We start from the raw sequence: 14,279 nt of genomic DNA, 5'->3' as shown, positions 1-14,279 counted from the left end.
GATGCAGTGTTTGTCTTGACTTGGGATGTGATTTCACACATGGTGTTTCTGTCCAGTTTCAGAAGCCACACCAGGAAAAACTAGCTGCTATCTTGCATTTTACTTTAGTAAAGTCTTTCCGGAAAGATTTACAGGTGTCTGAAAGGTAGTTTGTACCCAGGTCTGTGCCTGTGTGAAATCCTGTGAACCACTGAACAGGGTTTCGGTGAAGCCCTTTGTACTACCAATTATAGAGTTACCATTCACTAATTAGATAGTCCTTTCTTTTGTGCAAAACATGCTTGCAAGGTAATGTTTCTTAAGGGGAAATTCCTTCTAGGGAATGTTTCAGGTGGCCAAATGTGCATATTTAAATGACATTTGAGGTATTCTAAGGGTAAACAGAACATCCAGGTAAGGCTGGGAGATATGACCAAGATGTGTGCTTCTATGTTGCGCTTGCAGGAGACAGAATACCTTGACTCTTCTGGTCTGTGCTGAAGGTCAGATTTTGAGTAGAACCAAGGTAACCATCCAAGCTGGGCTTTAATCAGGATGTTTATAACCAGCAGTATGTGTTAAAAGTATGAGGCTGGGACGTAAGAGCATACCTAACGGGGAGGAAAAAAAAAAGTCTCTCCGGTTTCTGATGGTTGTGGGTTCAATACTGACACTGAGAATTGTTGGTGCTCTTCTCCCCTTCCCCATCCCCAAGCAATGGTTCTGGTGAGGCTGGGCCCAAGCTTGCCTCTGCTGACCACCCTTTGACTTGTCTGGTAAAGATCAGGGAAGGTACTTCCTGTTTTTAAAAAAGACATTCTGTGCTGAAGGTCTCTGTCAGAGATTTGCAGTGCTCCACCAGAGCAGCTGCTGCTCCTGGGAGGTATGGCTGGGCTCCTGATGACTTGAAAGCTGGTTACTGGGTTTGTTTACTCGGGAGGAACCTGCCCTCTGCACCCTCATTATGGCTTGATTACAGTTCACTCCTTTGTACCTCCCATGAGCTGCCTTTAAGTAAAATCAGATTTTTCTTGCTACGAAAGCAATGCCTACTTGTGAATGCTTGTGTTTGGATTTTACCCACCTTAGGCTGCTGAATGGATATCAGTAAAAATTGCACCTGCTAATTCCAGGTTGAATTTTTTTGCAGCATCTTACAAACTTAGTGCTATATCCATATGGCCTCCAATCCTAGATACTGCTTAAGATCTCCCGATCACGAAGTCAAAGTACTGTTGAGAACCAGTCTCTCCTGGAATCAGGGCTCCAAACCGAGACTAACTCAAAGCGTTACTCCAGCCTGGGCTGAGTTTTTTATTCACCAGTGCTTTGCTGCAGCTGAGGAGTTGACAGTACCCAAGTGAAAGCACTTCAGTGCAGGGTAATCATTTCTCTTGACTGGTATATTGTCTTCATGGTTACAAGTTTCCTTTTTTCCTTCATTTCTTTATTGTTCTGTTGTTAAGTTAGCTAGTGAGGTGTAGAGCAGTATGGAGCTGCGAGGTATCGCTGTGACTCCCTCCAGGAAATGAAAGCCCTTGGTTGTTAGCAGTTTTCATCACTTCCACTCACTTCTACAGTTCATTTTTCTAGGAACTTAAAGCTCTCTTTTTATAGGTAAATGAGTAATGTGTTAGATGCCCATTTTTGTCAGCATAAATTGCACCTGCCAACTCTGCTAATGTCGTGGGATTCGATCCACTACAGTAGCTACATCAACTAATGGGGAGGTGTTTCATCAGCTCAGTAGTGTGTTAGGAGCATTATCTTAGTTTCTGTCTATCAAACAGTGCCGCTCAGCATTTTACAATGCTTTTCCTCAGAAGAGGAAGCACTTCCATCAGGTAGCAAGGCAAGGCTATGGAAAGGGAATATGGTCATTGTCTTCATGTTGTTGGCTGCTGGGGCCTGGATACCGCTTGTAAGATAGAGCTGTCCCTGCGCAGGTTGGAAGAGTTGGAGGGGATCAACCCTTCCTGCACAACTGCCAAGTTGGCAAAGGAGAAAAGTACTTTTTTCGGGGTTGGGGTTTTTTGTTGTTGTTTGGGGCGTATTGGGAATCACCAGTATGAGTAGCAGGACCAAAGGTTTCTGCCCAGGTTTCCTGGGCTGCGCTGTTGCTGTCTCACTCCCACCTGAAATGTGTGCTGCTTCTGCCTTACTGTTGTCTTTTTCAGTTGTAATCTTTCCCTCTCTGTGAACTGTGCAAGCTCTTGGCTCACATTTTGAACTGGCTGTCCTTCCTCAGAACGACATTGTTCCTTTGTAACCTGTACAAAATGCTCTTTGTGTATTATTTTGACTAGTAAGTATTTTTCTAATTAGGCTTTTGGCTTGCACTGCTTCACCGCCTCAGACTGCAGTCACAGATGTTGCTTGAAACTCTGCCTTAGACTGCACCGACCCACTTGCTTAGCATTTTATTCCAGTATTCTCTGCCTTGAATACATCTCCATAAATGCACTCTGTGAAGGTTTTTTTCTCCAAAAAAAGTATCGGCCTGCCTGCTTCCCAAACCAGACAGAGTTTCAAACCTCATTTTTTCTTTAACTAACTTCTGTTGGGCACAATGAGAGTTGAAACTGAACCTCCCCCTCCACCCTGGAGCACCATGTGGGTTGTAGCTACTGGGACAGAGCTTGTGCCTCCCCATGGATGTAGTCGACGTCTAGTGAAGCCCTTGTTGTGCAAGGGCATGCCCTTTGCTGGGAGGGGTGGAAGGGCGCTCCTACAACCAACCTGCTGGAGCTCAGGGATGCTCCTCTGAGGCACGGTTTGTGCTGTGAAGAGGCATCTGCCCAGACACCGTGTGCCTCCCCTCCTTATTCTAGGCAACAAAGCCTTTAGCTTTTGAAAAGGAGCTTTGCAGAAGAGCCTGAGCACGCTGGTGAAGGTCTGCTTCAGGTGCTCGAGAAACTCAGAATTAGATTTTTTTAAAAAAAAAAAATTAAAATAGCGAAGCTGCTTATACTAGATGCTGGTTACTAGCAGAAAAATAAGGCAAGTTGTCTTAAAGGGGTGATTTTTGCATAACTGTTTTAGGCTTAAGTACCTTGTTCTCACACAAGGCCTTTGTGGTGGGCTGGTCCTGGGTCTCCTGGTGAGGGGGTGGCTCCCATTTGTTTCACAAGAAATGCAGTTGCAGGTGCTCTCAGCTCAGGCCTTGCAGGCTTGTGTTGGGACCTGCTCCAGCCCCTGGAAGAAGCCAAGCTCTTCTGTGAGTTTTCTGCTCAAGATCTGGCTAAGGCAAAAGTAATTGTCTCCTAATCATAGACCTTTATCAGCAGCAGTTCCTGAAGAGCTGCATTAGCAGAGTCAAGGTCCCTGACTAGTATGGCTTTCACCCAACTGGTGACTGGCCTACACTGCATTTGAGGTGTTTAATTGTTATTACTCCTTGCTCATCAACTTGAGTTCAAGTCACATTTTCTACTAGAGTATTTAAAGACAGAATTTTATTCTGCTCTGTTGTTGGGCTGCAGCTAGCTTGTCAGGTGCCATCCTCAAGAGGCTCCTCCACCATCTTCAGGGAACTATATCCTAGCACAATCAAGAGAAGATCAAAAGCTGCTCGTAAACCTGAGTTTGATGTGGTGGTCCTGAGCTTGGTCAATGGCTGAGTAGGGATGGTATTAATCTGCAGCTGTCTTGGAGTACTCATTGTGCATAGTAAATTCTGTGCATAACAACACCTCAATACCAAAGCAGGTGCAATCCCACAAAATACTATGGTGAAAAAAGTTTGTTTTCCATTCACTAGAGACTGTGTGGCAGCCAGCCAGCCACTTAGGCACACCGCTATGTACAAGCTATCGCTTTCAGAGCTGTGTCACTGTACCCAGCAGTAGATTTCAAGATTTACTTCTGTGGAGTGAGCTGCTAGTTGCTTTTTACGTGCATATAATGTTGTGATACTGGAGAACAGTCATTCACCTCTGAAGGCCATGACTTATGTATGTCCAGCTTTCAGTCACATTGGGCTTACAGTGAAGGTCTGCACCAAGTCTATATCATCATACAGCTTTGGGCGATGAAGCTGGTGAAGGGTCTGGAGCACAAGTCCTATGAGGAGCAGCTGAGGGAGCTGGGGTTGTTTAGTCTGGAGAAAAGGAGGCTCAGGGGGGACCCTATTGCTCTCTACAGCTGCCTGACAGGAGGCTGTAGCCAGTCCCTTCTAAGTAACAAGCGATAGGTCAAGAGGAAATGGCTTCAAGTTGTACCAAGGGAGGTTTAGATTGAGTATTAGGGAAAATTTCTTCCCTGAAAGGGTGGTCAAGCACTGGAACAGGCTGCCCAGGGATGTGGTGTAATCACCATCCCTGGAGGTATTTAAAAGATGCATCAGTGCAGTGCTTAGGGACATGGGTTTAGTGGTGGACTCGGCTGTGCTAGGTTTACAGTTGGATTCAGTGGTCTTAAAGCTCTTTTCCAACCTAAGTGATTCAATACCTCCCCCCCTGCATTTCTGAAGTACCCCAAAAATGCTCCCCTTACATGCTTTGACAGCAATAAAAGATAAGTAACGCTTGGCTTTAGGATATATCAACAAGCAAAGCTTTATTGAACTGATACTCAGTAATAATGTTACAGTGTGATACACAAAGCAAGGAAACAAGCAGTGCCCTTTTTTTTTTTCATTTTAAAAAAAAAATCATCTGCTGCACATATGCCCAAGCACTACAGTAACTAGTGTCTGTTTCACAGTAGTTAGTAACAATTAGGAAATTCTCTTGTTTCTTGTAGCAGGATCTCAGCAGAGCCATGAGGGGTTTTGAGCTGTGCCCCCTCACTGGGCATGAACGAGGGCACCTGCTCCCTGGCCATAACCAAATCCCTTGGGGCCAAAGTTCTTTGCGTAACAACCTGCAAGAAAGATGATCATGTAGTAGTACCTGAGGCTCCTGGCTCGTTAATTAAGAACAGCACTGTCTAGGCCGAGCCCTCAGTCGCTTCCCTGTTGTGTCACCAGAACATCCCATCAGAAGCAATGCTTAAAAGTGTTTTAAGCTGTGTGACTGCCATGACCGAACGCAACAGCCACAGCTGTTCGATCTTTGTAGTTCCCAGCCTACCTTGTGAAAGCAATTTGTACATTGGTTCCATGGCTAGGTATCTGTTAAGGCATATGTTGCCATCAAACCACTGGGTGGATCAAGTACACATCCATGAGTGATACCACGCAAGAAGGCACGGCAGGGTGCTTCCTAGCTTGTTGCCTTACTCTGATCTGCTCTCTGGCCCAGGCAGAGGGCACAGGCTGCTGCTGCTGCATTTCTCAGTACGTACTGTTTTGCTTGAAGCAAATGTGAGCTACATCAGCAGCTTGATTAATACTTAATTTCTCAGCTGTGTTCCTATGACTTACAGAGCACTTGCATCTTGACGGGAGCCTGAAAGTTTCTTATACCAGGAATAAATTCAGCATCCATCCTTGCAACACATCACCTTGAACCATAAACAAATGATCTTTGTTTCTTTCCTCACCTTTACAATAGATTTCTCCCTCTTTTTCAGTTAGGGTTGTAGATTCTAGGCTTTTTCCACACTTGGCACATCGGAAGCAGTTTTTGTGCCACGGCTAGGTGAAAAAAAAAACAAACACACACAGTTTCAAATACACAGCATGCCTGAGTTGGTAAAAAATGCATTAACTGGAGATGCCTGCGTTAGTATTGTTTATAGATGACTGCTGCAATAAAAACCAGTTCAAGTGTACCAGTAACAGATTAGTGTATTTTCATTTCCATGAGTGGCCCAAAGCCCTGAATTCCATAGAGCACCCTCAGGGCAGCATTCTAAAAGGGTTGGGCTTGCTCTAATCAATTCAGAGCAGATCTTGGCTCTCTGCAGCAACTCGGACTGCTGGCAGACTCACACAGTTTTACATGTTTTTTTCAGAGAACATCCCCTTTCTGCTGAAACATTCAGCCTCCATCATAAGCTGCACACCACAAGACAGTTCCCTGTTCTTGGGGGAGAGTGCTCTGGTACTCAGTTTCAGTTTCTGGTACTCATTTGGCTTGACAGACAAGATTTTATTGAAGCCTCACCTCTGAAATCCAAGGTGAGCACTCATCACCCTGCATTTCAAGTGCTTTTTGTTCAATTAAGTTGATTGACGACTATTTCCAATGCTAAGAAATGCAATTTTAGGGTAACTGCCCCATAGCTGGTTCCCTACTGGAACCCGCATAATGTACCTTGCTCACTTTAAAGTCCATGTAGCAGGTACAAAACAGCACACGCAGTTCCTTACCTTTCCAGCTCCTATTACTTTCTCTGCTGCATAAACAGAATCACCACACCTAGAGCATTTCTCTGCCCCTCCAAACTTCTGAGCAAACTTTGAAGTGTTTGGATTTGTTGTGGGTCGGTGGGGAGAGGGTGTGCTGAAAGAAACAGGACATTTGTTGTCTTTACTCTTTTACTAAATGACCTCTTGCTGTTCTTAACAACACTGACAGAGCAGCATCCAACACGCAGTACAGAATACAGTACTTTTGCAAAACTGGAGAAGTTACCAGCAACGCTATCCAATAATTACAATCCAATTACACTTGGGGGGGGGGGGGGGGGGGGAACCAACAAACAACCAAAAACAAAGATGAGAAATGCCATGCTTCAAAGGATAAAAAGAAGCTACTGTAAAAGCTAGCTTCCTGAGGAGCCAGCCCCTTTTTACTTCCAGGGAAGTGCTCAATTCTGTTTCAGGACATGGATTTATCAGATAGTAAGCTACAAATAATTCTGTTAACTAAACGAAATCTAGCCTGAAAGACTCCTCTGAAAAAAAGTACTGAAGGGCAAGGGTCACACACAGCTCAGTCCACTCACCTCTCAGGCTTGATGCCTAGTCTCTCTCCCCTGTCCATGTTCAGCGTGCCTGCTCCTTGGCCGTATCCATAACCTTTCGGGCCATACTTTTTTCCATAACAAGATTTGCAGTAAACCTCAGCATCGTGAATCGCTACTGTTGTGCTGTCCAAGTTTTTTCGGCAGACCACTGGAGGGAAAAAACAAAGTTACACTGCCTTAAGGGACCATTTCCATCGGCACACATAGTAAGCCAAAAAACGAGAAGTGATGCTACGTGTTTCCTTGTCCACAATTCTTCCTGTTAGGCTGTGGGACTGCCAGAGATTAGAGGGAGCAGGTCGTTGTTTGAATCAGTAAATTATGTTTAGCCCTATAAAGGGCTTTATTCCCTCCCACCTCTTCATGACCATGACATTTAAAGCCTGGAAACTTGCTGTGGTTTGATGAATGAGGCTGCTCAGAAACCCAGATAGCGCAGTCAGCAGTTTCCCTTGACAGATGCCATACAGTATGAAGCAAAAGTCTTACCAGGGCAGAAGAGCCCTCATCCTGCCCTTCTGGCCAGGGTGGGGCTGCGGAAAAAACCCCACGACCTTGAAGGTTTTCCCTCGCCTCAGTGCTGGTTTGGGGCAGAGTTGGGACAGTTTCACAGCTGTCACTGGAGAGGCCATGCTTTTCTGGCATTCCTACATTGTCCTTCAGCACAATGTAAGCACTCTGCTCAAGGTTACAGTGGAGGGCAGAACTATTTCCTACTCCTTTTATATCCCAACTGGCACGCTCTTTCCGTCTGCAAAGCATTATGCCCATGATAAAGAATTTGGGGAGGAAAAAAAGAAAAAGCCTTATGCATTTTTTGTTTGAAAAGAAGGTCTTCAAAATACAGAGTGACCTTTGCTTATGGCATTCATTAGCTCCAAAGTTCTTTTTATAAGACACAAATATCCAATAAGTAAATCAAGTAATGCATGTTTGTTAAGCCTACAGACTTAAACTCCAACAGAACTATGCACTAAGGAAAAGCAAATACTCAGACACACTAGAGCCATTGTTTCGCTGTAAGTCCCAGGTTTCTTTTAATAGAAACTCCCATAAAAGGCTGAAAATGAGGCAGCTGAGACATCTAATCTTTTTTTGTGACTGCTGTAGAGCTAAGGGAAAGGAGCGTAGGTGCACTGAGGCTCACATGCCAGCACAGTGCACTGACGTTATGCTGCAGACTAACAGCAAACTAGTTTGAGAGGGCCAGTTTAACTGGGGCTTATATGAAGAGTTAAACCCCTAGCTCTGCCTACAGGTATTAAACACCAGCAAGTGGGACAAAACAGTACCTCGTGTTTGTAATAAGGTAAAACTCTCCGATTCAGACAGACAGGCTGTTTGTTTGCAAAGTAGGAGCCTCCGATTCACAGCAACCCTTTGTTCCCTTCATCTAAGCAGAGGCCTTTTCAGCAGAGAAAGTGATTTTCAATGCCTCACTGGGCTTGTTGGTTGGGCTGGAAAATAATCCTTTGGACTCCTGTCATCTGAAATAAACCACAGGCCCCTGTGCCAAGAAAGTCTAGACTTTTGGCTGTGCTGAAGCACTGACAACACGGCTGTGCTCAGGCTCGCTGGTGTCCCAGTCTGCGTGGGACTTCAGGTTTGATAACTGTTCCTTCAGCTGCTGCTGGCCCTGGGACCACCGGGAGAAGTCCAGCTGAGCTCCAATCAGTGCAAACAGGGCTCGGCACTGGGCTTTGTCCTCCGCACGAGCAACATTTAAGCCAGGTTCCCATCCTAAAGTTCCCTTAGACTCCAGAGGAGAAGGCTGGGAGGGGGACAAATGGAGGAGAAAAGCATGATGTGCTCTGCTTTGGGAGGCGCATCCCACCCCTCCCGTGCGGGACAGGCAGGATAGTACCTCCCCTCTGCACTGCTGGGCCCAGGAAGCACGTGGGGAGGAAGCAGGAATGAAGCCCAGCACACAATGGACAAAGACATCTCTGGCCTCTGCCATCCCTGGTGTGTCACAGGTGCCAGCTGAGCCTGGACCGTCTCCTGTGGACCAGCACCTTGCTGGTGTTACCCCCAGCTATGCCAGGAGAGGTTTTGCAGGGGAGCGGGAGGGGAATACTTACTGCAGAGGAAGCAGCACCGGTGGAAGCTCCTCCCGTCACACTGCACCTCCTCGGCATGGTAGACAGTGCGGCCGCAGGCACCGCATTTGTTGCCGCCTCCCCAGTTTGGCATGGTGGTTCTGCGTGCCCAGCCAGATGGGAGGGGAGAAGGGGAAAGGTTTGTTAACCACAGTGCCCTCCATCACCCCAGCTCAAGGACAGCTGGGGTTACAGGCTCCTTTAAACCAGGTCTGCGAAGTTTGCATACCAGAGCACAAGCCTGCGATTTCACCAACTGTTTAAAAACTTGACCTTCCACTGCATGAGAATTTTTTGTGTTCAGATCAAGTTCTCAGCCCTTCAGAGCCCAGACCAGACTTAAAGGCTTAGGCAGGCTCTCTACAGCTATTTGTAAAAGCAGATGGACTGGCAAGAGGAACAGAGGCCACTGCTGCTGAACAGCAAGAAAAAAAGGCACAGCCTTCACAAGATGTGTCCTCCTGTTCCTCCCCGGGGTTTTGGAAGTTACATAAACTGGATATGCACAAATTACAGTTTCACGCACCAGGGCTTTACTGCACCATGAGTAAACCACCACCACCCCCCCCGATGGGTACAATTTCAGTTTCTATTCTTCACTAACACTGGGACTCTCATCTGATGGAAGCAAACCAATTGTGCCAACGACGGCATTTTGTTTTACTGCAGGCCCTATCATTCAGGATGCAGTACGAGACAAAGTTCACCTCACTGGAGAACCACTTACTAGGGTTGCAGGGACATTCTGAACTCCTTTGAGATCACGCCTGCACTTCAAAGAAGTTTAAGGGGGATTATTTCCCAGGGACTCCCACCACTATTACATGGACTGCACCTTTACCAGGCAGGTGTATGAACCAAACCCAACTGCTCAAAGAATCACAGCGGCTTTAAAAGAAAAGTCAAAGTCCCTGTCACATACTACTTACAACGGATGCTCAGAAGGCTAATGGGGAGGGACAGACACCATCACCCCTTGTGTCAAACTACAGCCTTGGGAACAGTCTCCCATTTCAAGCTGAGCTTCCCTCTCCAGAGCTCCCCGGCACTCCTGCCACCACCACTTCCCACACAGCTCGACTGTGAGCTCCTCCTGCTTCTCCCATTAACCATCCTGGGTTAAAGCCCCAAGCAGAGCGCTACCTGCCACCTTCGTCTTCTCTGGGGCTTTCCTCCTCCCACCACCACCATGAGCTAACTTAGCAGGTTTGTGGAAGGCTCATCTCCCAGTCATCACTGAACTGCCCTTGACTTGAAACCATTGGTTAACGCCGGTTCGCTCCCCTGTGGCTCACGACCAGAGGACCACCTCTCCCAAGCACAGAGGGCAACGGCACGGAGAGAGAGGGCTATCAATTCCCTGAGTCTAACCCAGCGGAGCTGCTCAGGCCCCATCACCTCTCCTGCTCCTTACTGACCCTTGTTTCAGACAGGGTTTCTGGGCAAGGATCACAGGTTCTCCCACCGGAACCTGTCACCCCATCCCACCCCACCAGCAGCACCATTCCCTCCCCGCAGGCTCCCCACAGCAGCACTGCGGTACGGGTCAGCTATCAGGGCAGGCAGGCAGGAATTTGTCAGAGGCTTCTGACGTCTGTCAGCACAACTCACCTTTGATTACCCTTAGAAGCTCTCCTATGCTGCCCAGACAGGGAGAAGAGACACACGACAGCATCCCTACACAACACCCACAACTTGCTGCCTGCGGTTGGCTTCGCTGCTCATCCCTCTGAGCCAGAAGCAGGGGACTACCCATCTCCAGTTGTCCCCCTGGCTAACAGAAACAAAGTGCTGCCACAACACAGGGAGCCACAGAGAAGCACTTTGTTTCAAGATCCCCCTTTCTCTAAGGGCTCTCACCAACGTGTGGGAGAGGCCTCGCTGCACAGCGAGGGGTCCCGTGGGCGCCAGGCTGCTGCCTCGCACTCCCCAGGCGAGGTAGCGCAGACCCACAGATCACATCTCGGAGCAGCGGCTTTGGCTAAGCCTGAATTCAGTGACCCATCTTGCTAGTGCCGCTAAAACAAGCTTTCTGCCCAAGCAGCCTGACCAGTAGCTCAGCAGTTTTAGGGATGCAGGGGAGGTCGCATGGTTCCCAAGGAAGACGTGCTGCCAAGTAGCTGCTACAAGAGCTTCGTCCGAGACAAGCAGACAGCCATTCATGGCATGTGGGAAAACAAGATTAGTTTATTAACCTAAATTGGGGCATCTTAGGTACATTCCTAAGCAAAGGCTTAGGAAACTTCCTCTGAGCGGCTGAGCAGTGCCATTTGCACACGGACACTAATTACTGAGATATCCCTTTGTTTAATACTTCCAAGGGATTAGCACCATTACTTCTCCATGGTTTAGCGCTAATACCCTGACCAAGCCCATAAAATTAGGTTTATGACATTTCCCACTTTGCCTTTGTCATTCTTGGCACAACTGTAGAGTCTAAAAATTAAGATTCCATTTCTTTTATTCAAGTGCTTGGCTGTGCTACCGCACAGCAGCTGACATCAATCATGGCAAAGAGCGTCCTTAGTTAAAGAGAATATAGGCTGCACAAAGCTTTGGAAAAGGAATGCATGGTCTGGGGAGGGGGAAAAAAAAAAGAAAGAAAGAAAAAAAGGAGGGGAAAAAAGGAAGGAAAAAAAGATGAGATTCCTTTCTACTTTGTATGCTTTCTAAAACGTAAATGGTATTAACTGCAAGAACTACTTCTGTCTTTCCCTCTCACCACCCCACGCTCATGTTCTTTTGTGCATTTATGAGTCTAAGTTATTGTAACCATTTGTTAGCAAACAATTATTTAGTTTCCCATGCATATTAGAGCTGAGGACCTGGATCAGGTTTCCAGCTTTGCCCCAGATTTCCCATGTAATACCGGGCAGCGCGGGGTGCAGCTCCACACCCCTTCTTCCCAAGGGAGACAAAAGTATTAGAGATCGGCAACCATCAGCCGTTCACATCTTCTGATAAGGGCTCTGCGAATTCATGAGGTGAAAAGCAAAAAGGAATTGAAGCCAGTACTTGAAGGTGACCTTACTATCTTCCACAGAAGATACTTCCACTTACCCTCCCCGTAACACTCCCACTATGGCTTGTGTGGGAAGAACAGCAGTATTTCTCCGGCCACCTGCAGCGGCGGTGCTGGGGGACACCCGAGGGGAAGGGGACAAAGCTCGGCAGGCAGGACAGCACCCCAGCCTGCGCCTGCCCAGGGCCCGCTCCTGTCAGCGCCCTGGGGCTTCGTGCCGCCCAGGTCGCCTTCCAGCGCTCCACAGGTGGCAGATCCAGTCTCCCCATCCTGCGTTAAGCCTTCCCTCCCTGCTCCCTCAAGACTTCTCGGCTAGTTCAGGCAGGCCTTCAAGGAGCTCGTGAGCAGTAATTAAACATCCAGATGATCTCACTCAACAGTACCAACAATTCTGACTTTCGGTTGCAGGTTTGTTGGCAGCCGCTGCCCTTCTAATGAGAAAAACCTGGTTTGTGCTGAGCCGGTACCCAGCCGAGAGGGCGGCTCGCCGGGCGCCCCCCGCAGCACCGGGGCCGAGCCGCGGCGGCTGCCAAGTCCCTTCCAGCCCGTTAGCGAACGGCCAGTTTAAGGCCAGGAAACCTGAACGGGCCCCGGGGCAGACACGGGGCGCTGCGGGCCGCCCGGAGCGCTTCCCCAGCCCCCCGGCGGGCAGCCGAGCGCCGTCGAGCCCAGCAAGCCGAGCCGCGCCGGGGACACCGCAGCTGGGCGCCCCCCGCCCCCGCAGGCAGCCCCGGCCGTGCCGCTGCCGCTGCCGCTCCCGCACCGCCCGGTGCGGACACCGCGCCCCGCACAAGCGGCCGCGGCGGGAGGGGGCGCCCCCAGCCCGCCACCCGCCCCGCCGCGGCGCCCCCCGGCAGCCCCTGCAGCCCCGCGGCGCGCACGGGGGGGCGGGCCGGGCCCCGGGGGCGCTGCCTCGGGCGGCGGCAGCAGCGACCAGCGCGACCCATCCCGCACCGCGGGGCCGGGGCCGGGGCCGGCTGTGCCGTGCCGTGCCGTGCCGTGCCGTGCCCGCCCGCTGCCCGCCCCGCCACTCACCGCAGGGCCCGTCTCGCTTCGGCGCGTCTCAGCCCGGCGTGGCCTCGCAGCGGCTTAAAGAGCCGGGGCGGAGCCGTGGCGGGCCCGTCCCAGCCCCGCTCCCAGCCCCGCTCCCAGCCCGGCTCTCGGCCCCACCCGCGGGGCCTGAGCCCGTCCCAGCTGGAGCCGGACCCCGACAGCGCGGGGGGCCGGGGAGCCGCGTGCGCCCAGGGACCCCCCGTCCCTGCAGCGCTGTGGGAGGGAGCGTGGGGCGCGACCCTGCTGCAGCCACCCCGAGAGGCGGGGAGGCAGAGGAGGTGCCCCAGCTGCGGTCTCGGATGGGACCCCAGCCCCTGGTTTTACTCGGTTTTAGGATTTTCGTATCGTTTCCAAACTTCTTCGCCATCCGCGTAAGGTCGACGCGGCATGGTGACGGCGCTGCACCGGGGACACAGGGCAGGGCACGCCGGGCTCAGGCACACGCTTCCCTGGAGGTGAGAAGGCGGCCGGGGCGGCAGCTGGTGCCCGGGCGTGCGGGAGCCTGCAGGCACCCCCGGGACGAGTCGGCACCGCAGCTCCCCGCTGAGCCATTGCTCCAGCACGGACTAGTTAGGAAGGACTTAAATAGTTTTCACAAAAGGCCAGCAATTAGACCTGTCGGCACCAGCCAGTTCATGCTGTAGCAAACAGCTCCGTGCTTGAGCCGCTTTTTAAAAGCGGCCCCGTTTCCCCAGTCCGCAGGGCCGTTGCGCGCTGGCTGGCTGGGGTTGGGTTTATGCATAGGGTTCCCTGCGTTTAGGTGGGAGATGCAGGCTTATCTCCTCCCCTTTATTACTCAAATACCAAATCAGCTACTCATTACCCGTACAAGTGCCAAGCTGCTCTGCTTCAGCACAGGAACGACTTTGCGCGCAGCAGCGGCGAAGCCCGCCGAACCGGGTGCAGGCAGCCCCTTACAGACCCTCCAGCACAAGCACCGTACAGCGAAAGGGCTGTCTGGCTGCAGGTCAGGCGTGAAACGGGTCCCACAGGACTGCTAGCATGGGTGGCATGCAACCATGTTGTCCAGTGGCCAGTATGTGGGGGCAAATCGCCTGTACCGCAAGATTAAAAGCGACCTCCCCGTCAGGCATCAGGCGTGCGATGAGAAAGATAAGCTGTCTTCTCCCGTAAAATGTACTTTCAGTGTGCTGCAGCCCGCATGCTGGCAGCCACAACTCGCTGAGATTTTTTTCCTTCCCGTTTATGATTTTCTTTTTTCATTTGCAATGAATTGTGACTGACCAGGTTGTGCACAATTTACGCACGGC

At 50.2% G+C, this 14,279-nt stretch overlaps 1 protein-coding gene across 2 annotated transcripts; it reads right to left on the bottom strand.

The window, feature by feature from the left end:
• Positions 1–4,510: 4,510 nt before the first annotated feature.
• Positions 4,511–13,106, bottom strand: CSRP2 (cysteine and glycine rich protein 2). 2 transcript variants are annotated; one of them, XM_056341386.1, is made up of 6 exons: positions 12,991–13,106; positions 8,916–9,034; positions 6,814–6,982; positions 6,236–6,368; positions 5,464–5,557; positions 4,511–4,842 (listed from the first exon to the last, which is right to left on the bottom strand). In XM_056341386.1, the coding sequence occupies exons 2-6, from the start codon at positions 9,025–9,027 to the stop codon at positions 4,766–4,768; spliced, it is 585 nt and encodes a 194-aa protein (XP_056197361.1). In that variant the 5' UTR covers positions 9,028–9,034; positions 12,991–13,106; the 3' UTR covers positions 4,511–4,765. The 2 variants fall into 2 exon arrangements, with proteins under 2 accessions (XP_056197361.1, XP_056197362.1); XM_056341387.1 differs by having other exon boundaries at positions 8,916–9,039; positions 12,993–13,011.
• Between the last annotated feature and the right edge of the window lie 1,173 nt (positions 13,107–14,279).

The sequence above is a fragment of the Falco biarmicus genome, chromosome 5, assembly GCF_023638135.1.
Source record: "Falco biarmicus isolate bFalBia1 chromosome 5, bFalBia1.pri, whole genome shotgun sequence".
In the NCBI taxonomy this organism is placed as follows: Eukaryota; Metazoa; Chordata; class Aves; order Falconiformes; family Falconidae; genus Falco; species Falco biarmicus.
Note: the sequence above shows the minus strand (reverse complement) of the source record. Positions and strands in the feature narration are given on the sequence as shown.